At 45.5% G+C, this 23,222-nt stretch overlaps 1 protein-coding gene across 20 annotated transcripts in view; it reads right to left on the reverse strand.

Moving 5' to 3' along the window:
- The window catches only part of CADPS (calcium dependent secretion activator), a 206,247-nt gene that overhangs the window by 161,227 nt on the left and 21,798 nt on the right, over window positions 1-23,222 (reverse strand). For all 20 annotated transcript variants that reach the window (XM_088061708.1, XM_088061707.1, XM_088061702.1 and 17 more), the window contains exons 2-3: window positions 4,279-4,392; window positions 218-550 (exon numbers count right to left, since the gene is read on the reverse strand). In XM_088061708.1, the coding sequence (XP_087917834.1) occupies window positions 218-550; window positions 4,279-4,392 (447 nt within the window). The remainder of the gene's footprint in view (window positions 1-217; window positions 551-4,278; window positions 4,393-23,222) is intronic.

Consider the following 23,222-nt stretch of genomic DNA (forward strand, 5'->3'; position numbering starts at 1 on the left):
ATCCTATGGAATTGTGCATGAAAATGAGCAAGAGAAGGAGGCCAACTTGGATAGCCAGAACAACACTGGCAGTGCTGAAGTCCCACCATAAACCAACCCCAATTTCTTGGTAGAAGTTCTTTCCAAAAGTGTCTGGTCAGAAAGTTTCCAGTTCATAACAACAGTATTTCCCATTGGCAAGCCTTCCCCAAAAAACCCTCTTCCATTCCCACCTTACCTGACATGCATTGTACAGAAGCTGATGCTCAAATTTCTTGATCCCTAAAATGTTCTGGAACATCTCATAGAGCTGCTCCTTGCTGAGAATGAGCTCTGAGGCAGCACTCGCTGTCATCCTGGCCTGTTGCTTCCGGGGATCCTCCTCCCCACGGTAAATAGCATCGAACTTTGCCATCCAAGAGCTCAGGACTGTCTCCTTGCTGAGGCCATCAATTTCTGGCAGGCTGCGCACTCTCTTCTCAATGTGCTTCTTGAAGACCTCTCGGGAGTCATTTGCTGAGCACCCTCCGCTCTGCACCATCCTGGCAACGCGGTCGCTTTTCAGGAATACCTGCAAAGAAAAGCGTGATTTCAAATGGTGCCAGCTTAAAAAAAAATCCCCCTTAAGTACCACAAAAGGTGGTTTCACTGCTGGGAAGCTGCTTATTGACTGCCAGGACATTCTCCAACTCCTTGCTCAACTGCCAGATGTTGCCAGGGGTTTCAACTGTACTTTGGGAAACGTAATGAAATCGGGTGAAGCTTCTGCTTTGCCTCCACTAAAATGCAATATTTTGATGCAGTTAGGACTTGATGTGATGTTATGGTCACACCTCACCAGATACATAAATGTCCCTTGGGAAAGCAGGATTTTATTTTGTTGTATCTGATGTTTTAATAAGGAAGTTTCTGCACAACTACGTGCACCTAACCAAGTTCTGCCCTGTTAGAGGGAGCAGAGTCATCTTATTGAAGCCAACAGCACTGCACTGGATTTATTCTGGTAGCCAGGCCCCTGGGAAACCTCTGCAGGGACCAGGTTGACACCCTCATTCTACTACACCAGATGAGATCCCTGCTGTCTGCCCTGCTGTCCCAGGAATGGGAAGTGCAAGATGGTTCAGCATGGCTTGAACCTTTGCAGAGATGCAGGGCACTGACAGCAGAAGAAAGGGAAGGAGAAGACATTTCATAAGATGTTCTTCTCACTGCAAGAGCAGCAGAAGGGTCAAACATGGCAAACTCCCACAGACCACAGATGTCCTGGGAACAACACAGAGCTCAAGGGTTAGAGAGACAGAGGGGTATTGTGTTGACTCTCCTCTCCCAAACCCTGAACACAGAAGAGCAAACAATATCCAATAAGAAAACTGTTTTTTTATTAATAATACTGAGAACTTATGAATACAGCAGCTTGGGAAGAAGCTGTGCCCTCACAAGGGTGTATCTGTCAGCTCTCAATAATTCAAGAGCTTAAGGATGACCTAAGGCCACGATGGATTTTTTTTTTATATACCATTCAGCAACACAGTACTCCATCTTCCCAGATGCTTGATGGCACAGGCATCTGTTGGCAGTAGTACTGGGTTTTGTCCAAGGACCAGACCAAAAATGATGCTGAGAAAGAGCTGAGTTGTTTCCTTCCAGTATCACCACGGGAGCACTCTCCCTGCAGACATGACAGGCAGAATGCCACCAGCAACCTCTTCAGTCCATGCTGAAACAACAGCAGCATGTGCTTTGTTTCCTCATGGAGATTAAATATGAGTGATAATGCCCCAGGTGTGTGCAGATGCTGTCAAATAATGGGTGAGAGCTATCAAGAGCCAAGTTCCTGATGCAGCCATGGAAATCATCACTGACTGCAGGAAATGGTGGGAGGTCACAGTGACCAGTCCACTGCAACATTCTGGGCTCTCATGTCCCCTCATCCATGCCAGGTGCCCAGACCTGAACCTCCCGTACCTGCCAGCCCCAGTGGCTGTTGTTAGCCATGGTCCTCACCCCCAGTATCGTGAGCAGTGGGATCTGGCTCCCCATATTCCCTCAGCCCTGATTTTTCCTCCCTGGATATAGAGCAGCAGCCAGCAGAGGAAAGGAAGGCTGCAGCTGGCAGGGAGGAGGCAGGCACAGGGGAGCACTCATCAGACACAAAGCAGCAGAAACTATGACATAGGAAGATAAAAAAAAAAGATTTAAAAAAGGTGTTCTGTCCTGCTTTATTTAGAAAATACCAGGTGAATTGCCTGGCTGTAGGACTGCTTAGTAGGGTTGCCAGGAGCCAAGAACTGCCTACAACAAAACCCTAGCATGGGTGCACACACCGAATCTTGCAGAAGGGAGCTGACCTCCAGGAGCTGTGCTTACCCTGACAGCCAGAATTAACAGCAAAATGTGGCCGTGCAAACACATTCAGGGCAACAGCAAGTGCATTTCTGACCTACAATGTCACCCTTACCTTTTTCCCTCTGCAAAAACCCAATCATTCCCAGATAATGAATTTATTCTGCACCATTAATAAGTGGACCTTTTAGAAACATCAGCCATGTCCTGCACAACTGTGTGTTTCCCAAGCCATCTTGCAGATTTATAAATCAGTAAAGGCTGATTTCTAGATAGCACCCAGCATAAGGGTTCAAGTTAATTGAATAAAACTGAGATTTGCAGGAGATGAGCTAAGCAGGATCTGCTGTGATTTGCCCAATGGATCAACCAAGAGGGGCACATCTCTGCAGAGATAGGAGAACACTCAGCAGGGAACTCTGCTCAGGCACTGAGGGGCAGAGGCTTTCTGTGGCAAGGCTTTTTCTTGTGCCACTGCAGCTGATGCTGAGGAAGAGCCACAGAGGCAAGCTTCAGCTGCACAGAAGCTGAAAGCACATGGCCATCAATTAAAGGAGACCAACAGCTAAGGAGAATAAAAATAAAGTTGTGCTAAAGGACACTGATTGATGCATTACACTTTATGTGGCCTGTTTTAAGTAGGACAGAGCCAGTGGAGGGTCCACTTGAAGACATGAGTTTGTGTACATCTAGTGCTAATCTACTGCTGTTTTTCAGATTGTTAACTTGGGGCATTTACACAGCACAGGACTTCTGGAGCTGACACACTCACCCAGACCCAGAAGTGAAACAGGGATGTATTTTTCCTGGTTTAAAGCAGTTTTCTTTTCCTGCCCACTAATTTTATCTAAACAGATTATGCTCTTCTTGCATCCTAAAACACAGCTCACTCCAATTTGAAAATTTTCTTTGAGAGCACCTGTTCAGTGAAGCTGTGACGATTCCTTGGCAATTTCTTTTCTGATAAAAGATGCAAATGACTGTTGGCTTCTTTCCTGTACAGAGAACAATGGAGCAGGAACTACTAGACTGGTTTAACAGAGTTAAACCAGAGATAATTTGTGCTTTCCTTACACAGAAGCAGCTGCTGTCATATCCTATAGAGTTAAAATTTTCTTCAGTTTTAGTGTCTGATTTTGGTCCCCTCTTAGATTGCACTTCTAGAGAAATATTTTATGTAGGCAATTCAAAATCTTCACCTTCTATGACAGAACAGCTCTAGGGAGAAAGAGAAATCGTTTGCAGAAAGGCTAGTAAAAAAAATAAACAACACTCCTCATAGAAATGACAAGCACTGATTTCCTTCTAAACCAGAAACTCTTCCCTTCTAAGCAGAGATATAAAAGGCAGCATTATGGGCTGCATACAAAGAGGTGCAAAAAGACTGATATGCATAATTATTCTTTTCCACAATTATGGACAATGTTTTATGTTCTCCAGTATCATCTGGTTTATCATCACTCCCCCTTTGCTTTGCAGCACTTTTCAGGCCAAAGAGAAAAGACAAGACTGTTGCTGAAAATCCAAAAGTCAATTGGACACAATGCAAAAGCTCCCACAAGAACTGAATGTGCTGCCCAGATTTCTCTTGGTATTTTTCACAGGGAGCACATGACATTGATTTTACTGATTTTTCCATCTTCCCTGTTTTAGAATACACCGTTTAAAAGTACCAGGAAATTATTTTTCAGCTCAAAGGAAGGGCAGTCTTCCCCATAATCAAGCTATAAGGACACACCATGGCATAGGGGTTGCTATGGTTGTTTCATGGCTTACATTCAAATCCTGAACCTCCCAAACACTATGATGTACCAGACATCAGACAGAAGTCACTTTGCACTTGCCTTTGCTTCATACTGTGTGATAATGGACAAACTGTTAATTCAGAATTCAACCCCATCTGTGAATAGGGGTGAGGACAGGAATTCGTAAGAGCATTGCATTGTCTCTCCTTACCTCGTAGTAGCTCTGGACAGCATTTATAAATGCTTCATCGGCCACAATCTGGGTTTCTCCATTGAGAAAGGCCTGGAAACGATCTTTGATTGTCTGGAGCTGCTGCTTACTTATCTGTAAAACATGCCAAAAGAAGAAAATTAATCAAAAAAGGTTTATGTATGAGGAAAAAAAAACAGCAATTGACCTGCAATATCTTATTGAGGTGCTTATGACATGCATTTCTGCTCTCCTTTGGGGACAGCCAGCAATAGCTGAGGAACCAGCCACACATGGGTACACACACACACGTGCACTCTGCAGCCTGGCATGTTCATTTAGGCATCACAACCACCTGAAGTCACCCTGAACATCATTTCTAAACAACTCTGCCACCACAAAATGAACACAAGACTTTTACTACTTCAGGTATACTTAATTTAAAAGCAAGCTGCTGTGTGAGTGCTTGGAAGAATCTGTTTTGGTGCAACCTTTTCTCCACTCAGCCTCTCCTCCCTTTCAGAAGCTGAGGTTTCATACCAAATGGAAAGCCTTGCAAGCTAGCTGTTGGTTCTTGGATTTTTGTTTTTGATTTTTTGTCCTTGCTCATTTATTCTGGCTTCTCACACACAAAACATCAGTCAAAACCAGCAGTGAAAGAATTTAATGTTGAAATCCTTTGACAGCAAACCTATTCTCCTTATCCTAGCAAGGACTTTCTCTGCTGTCTCTTTGCTGCTCAAAACACTTTCTGTTTAGCATACAGCTGGTATAACTTACAAGACAATTCGAATTCTGTCACAATGACACCAACAGAAAGTTTACAAGGGTTTATTCCAGCCTTGTAAGATAACATACCATTATTTTTCCAATTTACCTGTCAGTTTAAAACCAGACATAGCTAAAAACCCACCACTTCAGCTTAAAATGCAGACAAAGTCACAGCAGGCACATAAGTCATGTATCAGAATGCCAGCCTAACATTCTAAGATGCAGACAACACTCATGCTGAAAAGCTGCAGGGATTGCAATGTAGCTGGGGCTGCTTTACCATGGGGTTACTTCATGTTTGAGGATAAGAATTAATTTTGACAGAAGGAAGCAAAAAATGTGTATATATTGCAACTTCAAACTTAAAGCATAAGTTATGCAGTAAGAATTAGGACAGGTATTTATTAGTGACCAAAAAGTCTAGAGAAGAGTCTTTTTTTTCTCATTTGCATGCCAATGGAAGAAATGAGCCCATTAGAATGGAAGAGAATGATAAAATTAATGTCTCTAAGTGTCTAAATGGCTTTGAATAAAGTATAAAAAACTGCAGAGATTCAAACAACTAGAGCAGAATGATGCCTGGTAAATACCACTAGTGATAAAAAGCAGGAGAGGGACCACTTGGAAAATTCAGTGATAAATATCACTGGAGCTACAATCACGATGTGCTACGTGGGGTGTTTAGGGACTGCGGTAGTGAACATCATGAACACTGGTAATTAATTCCTCAACACCACGCTGAGGGGGGTTAGTGAGCAATAGCCATTTGATGTGATAATCTGGAATTATCTTACTGCTAATGGAGAGGTGCTCATCAAAGTGACAAAGTGAGACTCACTATGCTCTGCTTTAGAAGATGTGGAACAGCCTTCACCACCTCATGGGGGCTGCAAAGGTGGGTCATTCCCACCCCCAAAAACACCCGCCCACACTTCACAGGGTCTGACACATGCAACAAAGCTCAGCATCACAGGGCTGGAGTAAGGATTGTCCCTTAACCTGACTCATCTCAGCCTTGGACCATGAGCACAGCAGAAAAGCACTGCCAAAAGCTTCTTGCTTTTAGGATGGCAGACTCTTAGGACCAAAAATTAGATCCTACCTGCCATGTCAGGAACCTAAACCCTTTTGGAGTGTTTTCCAACAGCACCCTAGACCCTAGATCAAGAACCCTTGGGCAACATGCACAACATCAGCTGTAAAATAGGCTCCAAACCTATCTGAGCTCGAAATTGAAAAATGATAAGAGGAGCCAGAGACAATGAAGTGATCAAGTGGGAGACACCTGTGCTTGGTCTCTTTTTATTAATAATTTAATTATCTCAAACAAATAGCAAAGAAATAGAAAGGCAATATGTTAATTAAATGTATTGATGATTTTTTATTAGTGAGCATTGTGAATGTCAGAAAGATGACAGGTTTTTTAAAACCACGACAAGATGCTATAAAAACTAAGGGAAGAAACACAAAAACTACAGGTAGCCTTGAAATTAGGGTGCTGAGGCACAAGGAAAGACATACTAAGAGTCTCTTTCATTTGGGATTTTTAACAACATGCATGGCATATTTATTACATTTTTGGGTCCAGATTATTTCTTACGACAACCTCCAAAAGTCCTTGCTTGTTCAATTCCTGTAATGCCATCTAGCAGCAGCATTTTATCCTCCTTCCTCAGTACTGAATGGGATACCTTCAGAACAAATGATGCTCCTTGAAATTCCTAGAAATTCCCAATCCGCAGCTCACACGCAAGCTCCCGGGGGCTGTGGAAATGAATCATCGGATTTGTCTCTACTAGAGTGTCAGTTGCTTCCTCCTCAGCCAAGCTGTATGCCAGCATTTTCCCCATCCAGGGAGAAGGAGATCCTCTCTGATCACAGCAGGCTGCAGCACAGTCCAGTCCTCAGCTAACAAGACCCTCAGTCTGACACCCCCACCAGAGGTGAGACAGCACTGGCTATTGATACGTGTCTGTGCCACTGTTGGGGATGTTATCAAGGAGGCAGTCAGTCTGAGACACAATTTAACTGTTTTCATATTAAACTTAGCTTCTGCAGCACAGCAGCAAACACCGGGTGCAGAAAGCTGGCACCGCAAGGGAGCAGAGGAGAACAGACCTGCAGGTCAACCAAATGTGCCCAACACACTTCACCTCCTATTTTATGCCTCTTTCCTTCCCCATCAGGCTGCACAGGCATTGCTGCCAAATCCCAGAAGCACTTCTGGGGCAGCTGGGAGGCTGCACCTCTCAGCAAAGGCTGGAGCAAGGCTGGGCAGTCTCAGCACCAGCATCACACTGCCTTGAAGCAGTGCCAAGTGATGCCACTAATTCAGCCACAGGCTTAAAAGAGCACATGCCCTGAACACTCAACTGGAAGCTTAAGTGCTTTAAAGGCAGGGGTGTTATTTTATCTCTTGTAATTAGAGGCAGTTGATAAGTGATAAGCTAGAAATCCATATAAAGCGAGCCAACAGCCTCTGCAGATCCAGTAAAGCCACTAAGGGGCCAATACAAACCACTTCTCAGTTACCTTCCAGAGGGTGCTCACAAATAGCAGAAAACAGCATAATTACTTCCATTTGGAAGGACATCAGTACAACATCACAGCCTTCATACCAGCTGTGGCAGGAGGTGAAACCCTGTTGGGCTGCAAGCCCAGGTGTGTGGGTGTTGGGGGCACAGCCTCGCTGCCTCCCATGCGAACACAAATCCAAGTGCCATCACACAGGAGAGCTGGGAGTTAGCAGGAAAACTGGTGGATTGAAGAGGTTTATTCTGCTTACCTTCCCTCACTTTTCCAAACCTCTCTGATGCTCCCTACAACTGCTTCCCACATGTGAGCCATTAGAAAATGAACAGTCATTTCTGCATTCCAGAGAGATCACAGAACACAGCACTCTGGACCCAAGAGAACTCTCCCAAGTTGATACTGTGGTGTGCTTATGCAGCAGGGTGTTTCCCAGACCTTCACCTGTCTAAAGCATGGGAGTATTTAACTTGCCAGATATACACAGACATATTAAAAACTGTAATCAATTGAGGCAGTGAACTCCTGGCACAGGTATCAGGCACAGCACCCATGGAGCTTTTGGGCTGGCATCCCTGGTGGATTGCGTGGCATTTAATATGAAGCTTGGCAGATGCCTTTCCCGTAACAAGACTACATTATGGGGAAGAGCTCACCAGTGACTAGACAAAGGCCCCAAATGATTCCTACCTTCTTGGTCTAACTTTGTTAAGAAAAACCACATAGCCAGCACAATCTAGTGACCTCACAACCTGACTAAAGACCCACCGGCCACAAGCAAATCACAGAGGCAACCAAACGAATTTCCTTGATGCAGATCCCAGCAAACAGCGCATCAGCGTCTTTGGGACAAACTTTCATCAGCAGCTTTTTTTGCTCTGTGTTATTTTTGCACATACTCGGTCTGACTCAGAGCCAAATGCCAACCTGGATGCAGGGAGCCATGGCACCTTCTCCAAAGAGTTCCAGCCAGTGAACACCTGGCACCATCTCTGCACATTGTCTCCAGCCTCCTTTGCCTACACCAGGGAAGCACAAGCACTGCAAAGAGGAGTTGCTTGCTACAGAAAACTTCCCTGAAAAAAGTTATACACAGCAATGTGCCTCACTAAGCCATCCTCTCTCCAGAATGCTTTGCTGAGTCTGAGCATGCAGGAATAAACAAGTACAGCATCAAAATGAGCCCAGAGAGGCTGTAGCATCTCCAGTCTTGCAAATTTCCACAGCCTGACTGCATGAAAATTATCTGGTTTGGGAGGGAGCCCTGCTTTAAACAGGGAAATGGGGCCAGAGACCTCTAGAACTCCACTGAAATCCACATTATACTACAGCAATACCATAACCAACAGAAGATTTGGAAGGAAGTGCCATCTTAGATTGTAGATTGCTGAATCTGTCAGTAAGTATCAAGCTCCAGTATAACACATCCACACCTGTACAGATACTCAAACCTGCTAATACAGCCCTGTCCATCAATGTGGCTGCTGCTGAAATCAATCAGATTTGGGCTCTGTAGAAGGATTATTCCAAGTGAAAGGTACCCTGTGGCCCCCTTCACTGCCACACTTGAAAACCTCTGATGAACACAGAATGTTTCAGCATTCTGATGTCTCACACAGCCCTGGCACACTGCATATCCCACTGGAAGGGTCTTTCCTGCAGGCAGGACATGAGGATGCAACACAGCACTGCACACTGGTCCCTGGTGGCTCAGCCCATCAGCATCACCCCTGTCCCAAAGGAATGATTTCAGCTGAGGACTGCAGGTAATTCCCAGGGAAAGCACCTCTGCTTTTTATCCAGAAAGCCCAGCAGCAGTCAACCACAAGCAGCACTGAGCTCTTCCTTCTTAGGGCACCTGCTGCTCAGGGACCGCTGCAGGGAGGAAAGGAGGAATATTTAACTGCTCACTGTGCTGTTGCTCTGGGTTTGGTTTTGTAACATCTAATAAATATTTCATTACTCCTCAGCACCAAGTGATTTAGGAAAAATCTAAGCCAACCAAATGAGCATCTCTCATCATTGCTGCTTTCACAGCCAGAAAACCAGTCACAACACGAACAATGTGGGAGGGAAGGTGTGGGGAGGAGGCCAGAGCAGCTGAGCACTGGTCTCAAGAGAGGCCTGAGGCCCCAGCAATGGACATGAGACTAGGAAAAAAAAACAATCAGGTTATTTTGCACTGGCAAAAAGTATCAGGTTGTCCCTCTGCTGATGCTGATTTCTCTGCTACAAGAGAGGGCCACAGGTGGGGTGACTCACAGCTCCAGAATCTGGGGTTTTAATTGCAAACTCTCTTGGGCAGACGTGGCTGCTCTGCAAACCGCTGAACACTGCTGGCTTTTCAGTGCTCCCATACACAACTAGTATTAATTGCCAGTCTCAGGAAACTGTTCCCAGCCACCTAACAATGCCTTTTCTGGTTGATTCAGAGACATTTAATACTTATCACCAGAAAGAGCTTCTTGTGCTTTGGTTCCTGATAGCCACCATACATCTTTCCAGGGATACCCTTACAGTCTGACCATGTGCAGACCACTGTGCACACACCCACTGTTTTGCTGCTGCCTGTACAATTCCCTCTTTGTGGGTGCTTGATTTGTTTGGTCCATGCTTTACAGGCCCTGCTGAGTCCACACTGGCCACCCACTCTCCAGCCACACTCATCCTTTGTGAGTGGCAGACAAGAAAAAGACACGGTCCTGGCAAGCCACCCCAGTGTCACCCACTCCTCTCTCAGAAGATGTCCAGCTGATTTGTTGCAGAGAAAATGACTGCACCGTGACCATGCCTGGGTTTACACACGTGGGCAGTGAAGAGCACACAACCCCTTGTGCCTGCAGCAGCTCATGCCTTGTCTGCTCAGCCCACCTGAGATGCTGGGGATGGGTCAGAGCAATGGGGATCCCCCAGGAGAAACACTCCTACATGCCCACCTGCCCTGTGCTCAGAGATCAGGCTGGGTTTGAGCACAAACAATGTGAACAGCTCCTGGGTCCTTACACACCAGCACAGCACCCATCTGGAGGTCAGACACTGAACCAACCTCTCACTCAAGCAGGCCAAGAAAACAAAAATAGTATTTCCTGACCTATCTGCTTCAGCAATGTGACCAAAGGGGAGAGAAAACCCACTAAAGCAGCCTGCAGAGGAAGAAAGCCCCTTCCTCTGCTCAGCCACAGAGCTACCACCCAGCCATGCCTCCCCACACAGCTCCAATCCCTGCCAGGACCTCTCACTACCTTCGCTATTACAAGCAAACTCCAGCAGCTATGCAGCAAAAGCAGTGAGTGTTAAATGACTTTGGCACTTGCTGGACCATTTCTCCTGTAAAGAGGCTCAAGTATTGCTGAGTAACTATGGGAAGGCAAAACATCAATCCCTTTGGTTAAGCCAGCTGCAGACACAGAGGCTCTAGATCAAGCAGTGCAGATCTCCTCTTTCCACTGTCCCAGACTACATCCAGTAGCAGATTTATTGGAGAGACAAAGCACAGGCTCTGAGTTGCTCTCTGAAATACATGGATGTGCTTTTTTATCCTCTCAAACCCTGAGTATATTTCTTTTCTATGATTCACTCTGGCACACTTCTTTGACATATATGAAAGACCTAAAATGCAACTATAGCTGCTCCTACTTTCTGCAATGCTGCGGTGCACAATGCTAAAAAGGGAAAGCAAACCCAGGATTTGGGACTGGGCCTTGCCATGATGACTTTCCCCCTGTGCTTTCCAAACTACATCTTCCTTTTTCAACTTGCCACCACAGAGCAAGCCTAGATGCAGGTACATCAAAAGATACCTTGCCACAGCCTGCTTCACTTTCTTTGTTTGTACCAGGGATTTCTATCCAACACTCACATACCACCCTTGCATCTGTCCCCTTGCATCTCTCCCCTGCAAAGGGTCCCCTTTTCCTTGAACATCACAGAATTACAGAATTGTTTGGAAGGGACCTCAAAGATCACTCTGTTCCACTCCCTCTGTCAAGGGCAGGCACACCTCCCACTAGACCAGGTGGCTCAGCTGTAGTTCCAATCAGGAAATTCTGCTCCTGACTGCAAGTTTCTTTCTCCTGTGTGTCTCCTCTTGGCTGGTTCCTCCTCTGCAGCTGATGTGCTGGCAAGTAACCCCAAGATGGAGCCACCTGACAAGAGCACAGAAAACTTGGAACTTTTTCCACCTTTGATCTTATTTTACCTAAGCAAGCCATTAGCAGAGTGAGTTTGTGACAGATCCAACAGACTAAGCTAGCCATGCTGGGTATCTTTCTGTGTATGATCAAACAGATTCAGGCCCCTATTTTTTTACTGCTAATAAAAATATGACTTTGATCTTAGAAGAATAGAGAAGCCAGCACAAAACAGAAGCAAGAAATAGCAATAATGAAATACTAGGCCAGTGACTGAGGATGGGCTGAGGGGTGATTGCTGCTCTGAGAAACCTCCCTGGTGACTTCTGCTGTGCCTAGAACCTTGCCTGGTGAGGTCTGCTGGGTAAAACACATCATCATGATGTGTCAGCTTTCAGCAGAAAGCCCAGCGTCATCCTGCCTGTGGTAAAAGTGCAGCTGTTCTGTTAATAAAACAGAAAAAACAAAGCCATAAAAATACTAGCAGAAATATAGCTAGGAAATAAATCCAGGAGACAGAATAGAGGCTGTCTAGAATGGGCAGAGTGACAACCAAAGCCCCCCCAACACTGGATGCCCCTTTGGGTGCCCCAAAATCCCTTTACTCCCAGGCTGGACTCTGCAGCTGGATTATCTCCTCCACCTCTTCTCTCTGGCTCAAACACCTTCCTTAATCAGTTCCTGTCTGATTAACCTCAAGTCCTGAGGACCACTAATACAACTGCTTACACAGCCTGCTCCAGCAAGCCCCCCTAGCAAGGGCCCGGCCAGAGGGGTACTTGGAGCATGTTTGCTCTGACTGATGTAGGAACTCTGTAAATGCAACAGACATTGCTTGACCTTGCCCTTTCACTCCACCAGTGCAGTACATGTGGTACATACAGTGCATTGCTGCTCTGAGACCTCAAAAAACACTTAGCCCAGGATAAAGGATTGAGGGAAGATCTTCCTTCTCCTCTGGAACATCACAGGCAGTCTTGGAAAGTAACATTTTCATTCGTTTTTTTCTGTTGGATGGAAAACAACAGATGGTCTATGGAAGCTTGTGAGTGCTAATGTGACACAGCTTCTGAGACATTACCTCCCATCCTTTCATGCCTCAGGACCTTGGTGTGCTGCAGTGGAGGAGGGAGGTGGGGAGCTGGAGAACATCACAGGTCCTTCTCCATGAGACACCCATGTCCGGACCCTTGGGAAAGCCAGGAACAGGCTGGGCTATGATCCTGCTAGAATTTATATTTATTTCAGAATATTCTGAGGACAACTTCCAGAACTTCGATGTTCAGAGCCTCACTGAAAGGAAGTAAAAATGACAGTTTGGGGTATGGATATTACACATCTATTGCCCAGTGGCTGTAAAGCCCTAATCCTCCTGCTCTGTCACCATCACAGGTATGCAAAACCTCTCATTCAATCATCTGCAATAGATAGCTGATACTGTATTTATTTGATAATAAAAAACAAGTGCAAAATCTCTTACAAATGCTACAAAGGAGCAAACAATTCCCAGATGCCCAAAAGAAAGAATTGTACAGAAGTGGTGGTTTTACACTGCTATTCAATGTGGCCAGAGCCCCTTTGACCAGGAACACTCTGCCAGCCCCCCTGAGGGGTAACTAACAGCACAGAACCTCTTTCCACCACCCAGGCCAGTGTTATTTGGACAGTTCAACACCCTGAAGATCAGTAACCCATAATGCTGCTGACACCACCCAAGTATCTCCATTCTTGGATTAGGGGCTAGGAATGGCTCAGTATATTGTGGGTTTGGAGATCCCATGCACAACCTAAGGACAGTTAAATATCCATAAACTAACTGATCCACAAATGGGGGTGAGGGACGAGGAGGGAACAAAAGGTGGTCTATGCTGGGGGCTTCTGGGATTCAGGCAAGTCCTGCTGTCCAACAGCCCATTTGTCTGCTCCCTCCTGTGCTGCATTTCCCATCTGTGGAGAGTAACAGCATTTTTCTTCTCTCCAGAAGTGGCTACATGCATGAAAAAACTGAGAGCCTCTCACAGACTAGGATGGTGCATATCCAAGAAGAAAAGCAAGCTAGTTTTAGAGATGTGTTTAAATCACTACTTGAACTATTTCCATCTCTGTGTTCCTATTCCAGGCAGACCTTACAGATTGCAGAAGCCAATCATCCTTCCTGGTGGATATATACAGGGACTCATGCTGACTTAAAAATATTAAACAATCAGAGCTAAAGATCTCCTACCGACACTTCAGATGTCCAAACAAGAAATCCAGGCTTCTCTCCATTCTTTTTTAAGGTAAAAAAAAAGCACATCTACCATCACTGGTGTTATTTTTGCATCATTTTCATCATTAAACTCTGCCTCTCCTCCATGTCACAAGCTATTTTAAAAACAGTTCTTACTGAGCAGAAGTGGTAGACAAATGAATGGAGACTCAAGGACTCCTGGTGTGCCCCAGCCTCTGTGAAAATGCTGGTTTCAGCCTGACAGAGTTAGCAGGGGAGGGAATATCTGTGATGGGAATGAACAAGATGGCAAGAAATGAAGAGGAGCTCCCAGGCAGACAAGGCTAAAATGGTGAGCCCTACTGTGGGGCACCCCATATGCCCACGCTGCCCCTGCCAAGAGCTGGAGAAACCACCAGCCCCCAAACCAGAGGGCTGCTGTCTGAATCAACATGAAATTGGGCTGCTGGAGCAGAAGAGGAAGCAGATGCAGGTCAGAGCAATATTTCTTTTCCAAAGAAAGCACATTTTCAAAGCAGCCCACCAAGAGGCATGACCAGAGATGTGACCATGGCTCTGGCTAAGTACAACTTGTCGTGTTTGAAATTTTCCTTTATTCTATGAATCTGCCATGAGTTCCAAGAAACAAACAAAAAGAAAACACTCCAGATTTTAAGAAAATCTGTGTAAGAGCCAAATGCATCTCTGATCCAGTAAAAGAGAAGCTGTCTCCTTCAGAGAGCACTTGAAAAAGCTTCAAGCAATCAGTCAAACCAGAACAGAATTTGCTTCTAGATAGAAAAACAAGAGAAAAGGTGTGAAACTGTAGTGTACGTCCTCCTCCACCTCACATTTCCTGCTAAAGTGAGTAATATCAGATTTTACAAGGGCATGTTGTTTGGAGCTGGAGGAGAAAGTTTAGTAAAAGGTAGTTTGTTCTGAGGCAACAAACAACTGCAAGGAAACAGCATTTCAACTTTCCATGCCTACCCCCAGGCAGATAAATGGAAATATACCTCCGCAGGATGGCTGGTATGTACCTGGAATAGCTGAGAATGTCCGTCTGCTCCTTCAAAGACATCAGGGAAATTCATCTGCCTAATAACATCATTCCACTGGGGTGACTTATTATTATTTAAAGAAAGGAGCTGTTAAAATGATCCAATTTGTTTCCCACAGCCCTAGCGTTTGGACCCAGTTTCTGTCAGGAGGCTGAAAACAAGGGGGCAAATATTGCAAATTATCTGAGGCATCAGAGATGGGATGAAAGCCCCATGGGGACATACCCCCACGGGTGGCTTTGCGCAAGCAAGTGCTCAGATTTCCAGGCTTGGAGCACACTCACTTGACAGGGAAAGCTGGAGGAAGCAGTGACCTTTTCTCAGCTTTAGGCTGTAAGTATAAATGAAATCCAGCTAGGGCAGTCATGGTACACACAGCCTGTATGCGGTGTGAGCAGGGCCCACACTGGCATCTGCAAAGGGACAATTAACTGCTTGCTTGAAATTAGGCATGAAGTTCAACCGTGGTTTTCAAGGTAAGGGAGAGGCCATTTGCTGGCTGACAGGCTGCAGTGATCAGTCTGAGCCTTGCAGCCCAGGGAGATCTCCTGGGGAACCGGTAGAAGGACAGGGATGAGGCATCTGAGCACAGCTTGGTACCAGGACCTTCCCCACACAAACCCTGCCTGTGGAAGGAAAGCAGCAGCACCACAACCAGCACTTGATTGAATCCTCCCTGGGGCACTTGGCCAGGGCAAGAGGGACTTCTTGGCTCCCTGAGCGAGTAGCCTTCTGCCCTTGGTGCCTCTGGCCAGCATGCTGGCTGTCTTTTGCCTTCCACCTCCTACCAAGTTTAATTAGAGCTAAAGAACATCCCCCCAAAGCTGCTTGCTGTGACCCAGCACCAGCCATCAAGTCCCAGTGGCAGCACCCAAACACACAAATCTTTCCTGCTGGCTCTGGGGCAGAGGGAGCAAATGCAGCCAGATCAGGTCTGGTCCAACCACCTTCCCATCACCCTAGAGACACAGTACTGGTAAACTGGATGTAAAAGAAAAAAAAAAACAAAACAAACAACCAAAAAAACCCTAAAAAAGCCTTTTTTTTGTGCCTCTGATGGCCTGTGGGGCTTCTTTTGGCCAAATCTCAGAGATAATAGTTCAAAACATCCATTCAAAACATTTGTTTCCTAACATACCCAAAAGAGTAAGGTTGGTACCACTATTATACATTAACTCTCTAAAGTCTGGCAGTTTTCAACACAGCAGTTGTATATGGCCCTATGTAAAAATCCTCTCCAAAAACACATGCCTACACATTAAAAACTCTCTCATTTAAGCCAGGAAAGCTGTTTTAAGAATTCCTGTGAAGTGTAGTATATTGCAGGCTGTCTCCAAAAGAAGAAACATTAATTTTTCTGCTTTGGACTTGAGGCAGAATAATTTTAAAGGCTTTGAGTGAGTGATGAGCTCTGTGCATTTCTGCTGGGAGGGTCAGAGCCCCCTGCTATCCTCTGCCCATCAGATGAGCTGTCTCTGCTCCTCATTTGCTGTGGGTTGCTCAGAAGAATTGCAGGCTGATGCTACAAGAACAGTGACCTGCAGCAGAAGGGGATGTAACAGATGGAGTAAATATCCTCTTCAACACACCCCCACAATACGCTGTCCAAGCTCAAAATCCAGATTTCCTATGTGTCTTACACTACCTTACATTGGCCCAAAAAAACCAGGAGGAGGAAGGAGAGCAGGCTGTGCACAGAGAGAGCAGAACACAGTCCCAAAGGGCAGGAGGGAAGAACTGCCTGTTTCTACATCTGGTAGTGAGTTTGTCTACACCTTAATAGATCAAGTTGAAACCCCCACAAAAAGCAGCAAAGCTACTGCAGAACTGAAGCATATAATTTCAGAGGAGAGTTTGTAGGAGCAGAAAAACACGTGGGCATACAGAAAGAGGAAAAGACAAAATGAAATTATTCTTCATAAAAGGCAGCTGTGCTAGCATTTGCCTACAGCATTCTCTATCCTGGAGCTTGCCTTCTGCTTCTAGGAGCCCTGCAAGAGATCACTGAAATCATAACAGTAAAAACTACAAAAAAAAGGGAAAATAAACTCCCCAAATGAGCACAATGCATTGCATCACTGCTCTCATTTTGCTCCTCTCAATAAGTGTGAGGAGCGAGCTACAGCCTGGAAAAAGGTCAATGCAGGTGGCAGATCCCAGAGCTTGGTGGCAACTGGACCACAGTACTCCATGTTACTCTGATCCCATAAACCAGATCCCACATTATGCTCTATGTGCACAATCAATCCAGCTCACCTCCCCCTAAAGCATGGTTTGCCTTTTTTTTTTTTTTTCAACTCAAACATTCCTATTAGAAGCCTCAGCCTACGCTGAAGAATTAGAGATAACTGGTACCTGCAGAAATTGGAAGGAAATGCACTACTCTTAAATATTGCCTGAATAAAAGCTGCAGAACTGAGGATGTGGGAATCCAGTCGCTTACCTGAAAATGCCCCAAAATATTTGAATGAAAGGAGCTTGGAGTTTCACTCCTGGTGCTGATTGCTGGGCCAGCACCAGCACAGCCAGAGATGGCTTCTCCCTTGGCATGACACACGCTGCAGAGAGGGCCCACACAGCCTGCTCCAGAACAGGCAGCCCTGATTGGCAGTTGTCTCAGAGACAAATGCTTTCCCAGCCCTCTGGAATGTCAGCAGTGAGCTTCCCTGGCAGCTGGATGAGGGAGTAGGCACGCTGGAAGATGGGCAGGGAGCCTGCAGGGTGTGAAGGTCAAGGCAGGTGATCCAGGTACCAGCTGCACTGGCTCATGCAGCTCCTTTGGCCTCAAAACCTCATGAAGAGGGGATCACGCTGAACTGTGACCAAGCAGGCTTTTTTCCAGAAACCTGGGCCATGCACAAAGGGGAAATGCCAGAAAGCAGCACAAACAAGCCCATTCCCCTCGGTTCCACATTGGCAGGGCTTTCTCCAGCAATGCCAATGTTACTTTGCCATCTAGCCTCTCCTTGTCTGCAGTTTTCAAACTTCAGAGTTTTACACACAATGAGTGTGTATTGAGTGGGCAAGTATCCTGACCACACCAACAAGAGAAGGACAAACTGGTGGGAAACTTTGTTCCACCTCCAACTCACTTCCAGCCAGGTTTCAGCACTTGGCTTGACCCACACAGCAGAGAAGGTTCCAGCTGAAACCCTGGCTCTGGGCTTGGAAAGCCAGACATTATGCATCCTGTAGCAAACAAAATCAGCAATAAAATCTTCCCCCCCAGGAAATATTGGAAAAAAATTGCCAGGGAAGCTGGCAACAGAAGTCACTTGAGAACTTCAGCATCCCTGCCCATCAGTTCCAGTCCTGGAGAAGATATTTCTGCCTTCACTGACAAAAGCTCAAGTATTTACGAGGAGCAAAGTTCCCCAAACCTGAATGCAGAACTAGGCACAAGTCACTCCTTCTGATTGATGTCTGTCTTTGCAATCTCACTTTTCTCTCTGATACTATATCCCACAATACAATAAAGCTCCCCTTAAATTTAAGTGGCAAATATAAATTTTTATTTCCTTTAGCCTTTTGAACTGTGACTACTTTTTTACAAACCATGTACTATTTTTGAGCTTCGTGATTAATTCCTTAGACATTTTTTACAGAAATGTGCTTTAAACATGCAAAACAAATCCCAATTCTTCCTGGTACAATGAAGAAGCAAAGAAACTGAAGATAGCATCAGAAAAAAAAACCCACAAAGACAGAATCCTTTGCCACATTGCAGGCTAACAGCAAGAACACAGCAGAATAAAGATGCTTATCTTGAGCAACCGAGAGCCTGCACAACATGAGTCAGTAAGAGCAAGGCATCAGCCTGTTTGGGAGACCAAGGAGATTTCTGAATGGGGCTGGTAGCTGAGCCCTCTGCTAAGCTGTGCACAAATCCTCTTTGCCTACGGGCTGACATTTGGGTGGGTGACAGAGGCTGCCTTTCCTGCTTGGGGGCTGCTGCTGAAGAGAGAGCAATGTACCCTGCAGTTATGGAGGGCCACAGGGAAAGCCACTGAAGCACTCTGTCAAAGGCTGGAATTCAAAAGAAGACTTTTCTTCCCTTATTCTCGGTGCCTAAGAACCAGCATTAACCCCTACCATACTCCTCAGCTCCCAAGAAAGAAAATAACAGAACATTAAGCTGGCACAGTACTTATGAAGTGACAGCAAGACCCCTTGCAGTAAAATCTCTGTGTGATGCAGAAGGAATTACCTCCACAATTCCACACCTGTCAGACAGCAGAGCACAGCACAGGGGGTGCAGTGCTGCTGATGCCAGAGTGTGATTTCCATTAGTGTTAATAGGAACTACTGACAGAAGCAGCAGCCAAGGAGCCAAAAAGCCTCCAGTCTTGATGAGTGCCTTTGATGAGTACAGAACTGCATTAAGTCAGCCGCAGCAGCTGTACCAGGCAAATGATCATGGCTGTGGGGATAAGAAAAGAGCCAGGGCTCAGGCTCCAAAGAAGGGCTGGATCCCAGCTGGGATGGGGCATTGGAGCTGGAGCAGCACTAATGGCCAGTGAAGTGCCAGCAATGGCACAAGGCAAGCCCCACTCCAGTGTCCATGTGGCAGTCAGTCACAGCCCTCAGCAGCAAGCTTGAGGGAACCAGGTGGCCACTGCAGCATTTCTTGAAACTACTCCATGAACAGCTACTGCCAACAACCACCAAGCTCCTTGGGATGGGGAACAGAAAATCATTTCTATCCCCAGTGGAAACAGAAGATAGTTCACAAGAAAGTATAGGTTTGGAAAAACAAGGGCTTGGGATCAGAAAATGATATAACAAAAACCAAAAGGTGGACCATGAGAAAACTGCATGTATGGAAGAACAGGGGCTTAAAACTTACAGACGTTGTTTTGGTCCTTGTTAGGGTCCAGCAGTTCAGACCAAGAGAAAAAGCCATCATTACAACCATCACTTCAAGTCACTGACAATTTTTGGATAAGCAAAGGCCTAGAGAAAATTCATCCCCAAGATATAAAAATGTATTTTTATTAATTAGAGAAAAAGCCAGATACAAATCACAATCCCCTGAGAATGGATAAACTAGATGCCAAGGTTATTTTCTTCAAAACAGTTTAATAAGCAGGTGCTGGGCCGGTGGTGGCCATCTCCCAAGTGTGCCACACGAGACGAGTCGCTGGCATAGCCTTGGCCCTTACAATTTGCAGCAAAACCATCAGGTCTCACAGCAGATCCCCTGAAAGTGCCTACCCACCACCTCCACCACTCGTTGCTCATCAGCTCTCCACAGACAGCAACAGATTATTTCATCCTGTTACTTATGCCACAGAAATTTAGACTCGAGGAAAAATAGGCATAACAACATTACATCATTTAAGCAACCAACTTAGCTGACTACATCAAAATTCTGCAAGAGCAACAGGCCTTTAATTAAACTAACTAGCCCTGGGCTAGAGAAAGACTTCTTTCCTGCTGATTCATTTGATAGGAGGTGATGGTGCTGCAATCACTGTCACAATTCAAAGCACTTCTGAGTACTCACCCACAGCTCACTCAAATTCCTTTGGTTGCACATGACTCTGCAGAAGCCAGTGCTACCCAGGCACCTGCCTTCACCCATTTGCACACAGGTCAGTTCCAGGGCCTGCTTTTGTGCTGATAACATAGCCTTGTGACCTCCCTGTACCATTTGGTGCAAAATGAAAATAACAGAAAACCCTCCCAGGTCTAGCCCCAAGGTGCTCATAACTCAAATAATTTCACATGGTGAGCCATGAGAGCCAGGAGCAGTCCCCTTCACAGGGCTGTGCCAAGGACACAAGTCTGTGTCCCTTGGGCAGGGACTGATGCTGAGCTCTGGAAGGGGAGCCCAAGCTTGTGCCAAGAGGGTCTGGACAGAGGAGAGAGACAGCAATCCCTCCCACTGTAACTGCACTTGTCCTCCTCAGGTTTGCCAAATGCCTCAGGAAAAGCCAGATTCTTCACAGGAGCACACTGCTGTAGGGAAGAGACACAGCTCTGTACAACCCAGAACGATGCTCCATCATGTGGCACTGCTCCAGCCCACATAAGGCTTCATCTTCTACTACACACTGAAGTGAACTGCATTTTTTTATGTTTTTTTCTTTTCTTCTGGAAAGAAGCTAATTAGAGTGGAAAAAGATCTCTACGACTCACATATACGACTTCTGTATTTCAGATTTTAATTTGTGTTATGCAACTACCACACACACACTGTACTTGAAACTATATAGCATGCAACCTAATCAAACTCCACTAACACCACCAGGTAGTTAAATCATGCTGTGATAAACAAGGAAAGCAATTCTGTGTAAGCATGGCAAATTCTCCCTCACACCTTGGTCAAAGTGGCACCTACTACAAATTATCAGGTTGGTAAAATGCATCTGTTATTTAGGGTAATGGTTTAATTTAACGTGTAAAGTGAATGGCTCAGGGTGCACTAAGTACTCACAAAGTGCAGGGAAAGGGCACCTTGGTGGCACTGACCACCCAGGGAGCCCCTGAGAAGGAGAGCAGGAGCAAAGCAACAAATGCGAGCCCAGGGCAGGGCTGTAAGGAGCAAAAAGCTCCCTCAGGAAGGCTTTGAGGAAAAGACTCTTCAAAGTATGGAAAAATCTGCTGAAAAAAAACAACAAACAAAACAAACTCATTCCCACACATATCCACAACAAAAAGTTAAAAGTATGTGTTACAGCAAGGAAGCCAGGCTGAATACTGGAGAAAAAGCCCTGTCCCAGTAAGGATGCAGATGCACAGGAGGAGCTGACCCAGGAATTCATGTCCCCACATCCCCAGTGGGACCAGCTGGACAAGTGCCACCAAGAACAACCCGGGCATGCTCAATCCAGCTTTAAGAGAGGAAGATGTTCAGATAGCCTGAGGTCCTTCCAGCCCTATTTTTAACAGGATTTCTCTCCTTTACTCCAGCTGCCCTCCCATACCTCACAAGAGGCATCCTGCAGCCAATGCTGCTCTGCAGCGGCCCCCGCAAGAGGCACAGGCTATATTTATTCTGGTACATTGCAGTGGGAAGCTTTAATCTGTGTAATCGCCTCAGAGAAGATTTCATTCAGTGAGGGGAAAGCAATTACTGTTTCATTTGCAACCAGTTGCCATCCCTGGGTCTTAATCTATCAGAGCTGGAGGGTCCTGTCAGCCCCTGCACCTGCCTGGACAGTTTTTGTGAGGTAGGTTTATGCCTCTGATAAAAGCACCTGCTGATACTCAAGGTTTTCAGCCCCTGTTTGAGGCAATATTTCTTCTCCCAGATGCTATTGCTTTTATCTGACAGACCCTGCATGAAGAAAACAACTGGATATAATCCTAGATTAAAGGGATTGTAATGCAGAATTAAATACAAGCCATACCCTTCATAGGGTTTGCTGTCGTCATTCACCAAGCACAGAGCTCGGCTGTTTGGGAGGTGGTCAGATGGTGGTGGCATTTCAGATTGTCTCTGCAGCTCCTGACTTCTCTAGACAGGCAGACAGACATTTACATCTCCCCACAGGGGTGGGAAGAAAAAAACCCACCTAAAATAAAACAAAATTAACCCAGCAACGAAACAAACAATCCTTGGTGTTTCCATATGATGCTGCATTAAAATCCCTTTAAGATTTCCCTTCAAAAACTAGCAACTAAAATCCAAATTCTCAGCAGGGCTCTGCACACGTTGGAGCTGCTGCACCTCAGTGCTAGGAAGGTTTGTGATCCCACAACAACCATGCCAGAAACCAGAAGAAGGTAACTGAGGCTCAAATCAGACAAGAAAACAGTCCCAAGGAAAGGACATTCACTGTCTACTGCAGCAAGAACCACAATAGCAGAGCAATGCAAAAGCCCACCAGGAACTCTTTATGACTTTATCTTACGTCAGGAAAGACACCATATACTTATATGCACAGCTGCATGCTTGGGGGAAAAAAAAAAAGGCGCTTTAATCTTCTGCTTTTTCCAGCCTGGCAGCCAAAGCAGTTTGACATGATAAAGAGACTTGAGAGTTGTGAAAACTACATATTAAAAGGAGAAAATTTCTAACTGTCTTTTTCTTGTAAATTCTGGCAGCCAAAAAATCCAGCCCTAAAATAAAGACGTGCCTGAAGGTAGCAATTTTACAATCAGCAACATAATGATTTATATCACTGCTGTCATCTTTGTTGGGGAAAAGGAAGCCAGGTATTGTGATCATTAGCTTTTTGATACAGATGATATTTTCAAATGAGGAAAAACACATGCATTTTAATCAGGAACTGAAAGAAATTGCCCCAAAATACTAAC

This window comes from Pseudopodoces humilis, chromosome 13, assembly GCF_049639895.1.
Source record: "Pseudopodoces humilis isolate 2021_Gansu_Grassland_sample_001 chromosome 13, ASM4963989v1, whole genome shotgun sequence".
Classification (NCBI taxonomy): domain Eukaryota; kingdom Metazoa; phylum Chordata; class Aves; order Passeriformes; family Paridae; genus Pseudopodoces; species Pseudopodoces humilis.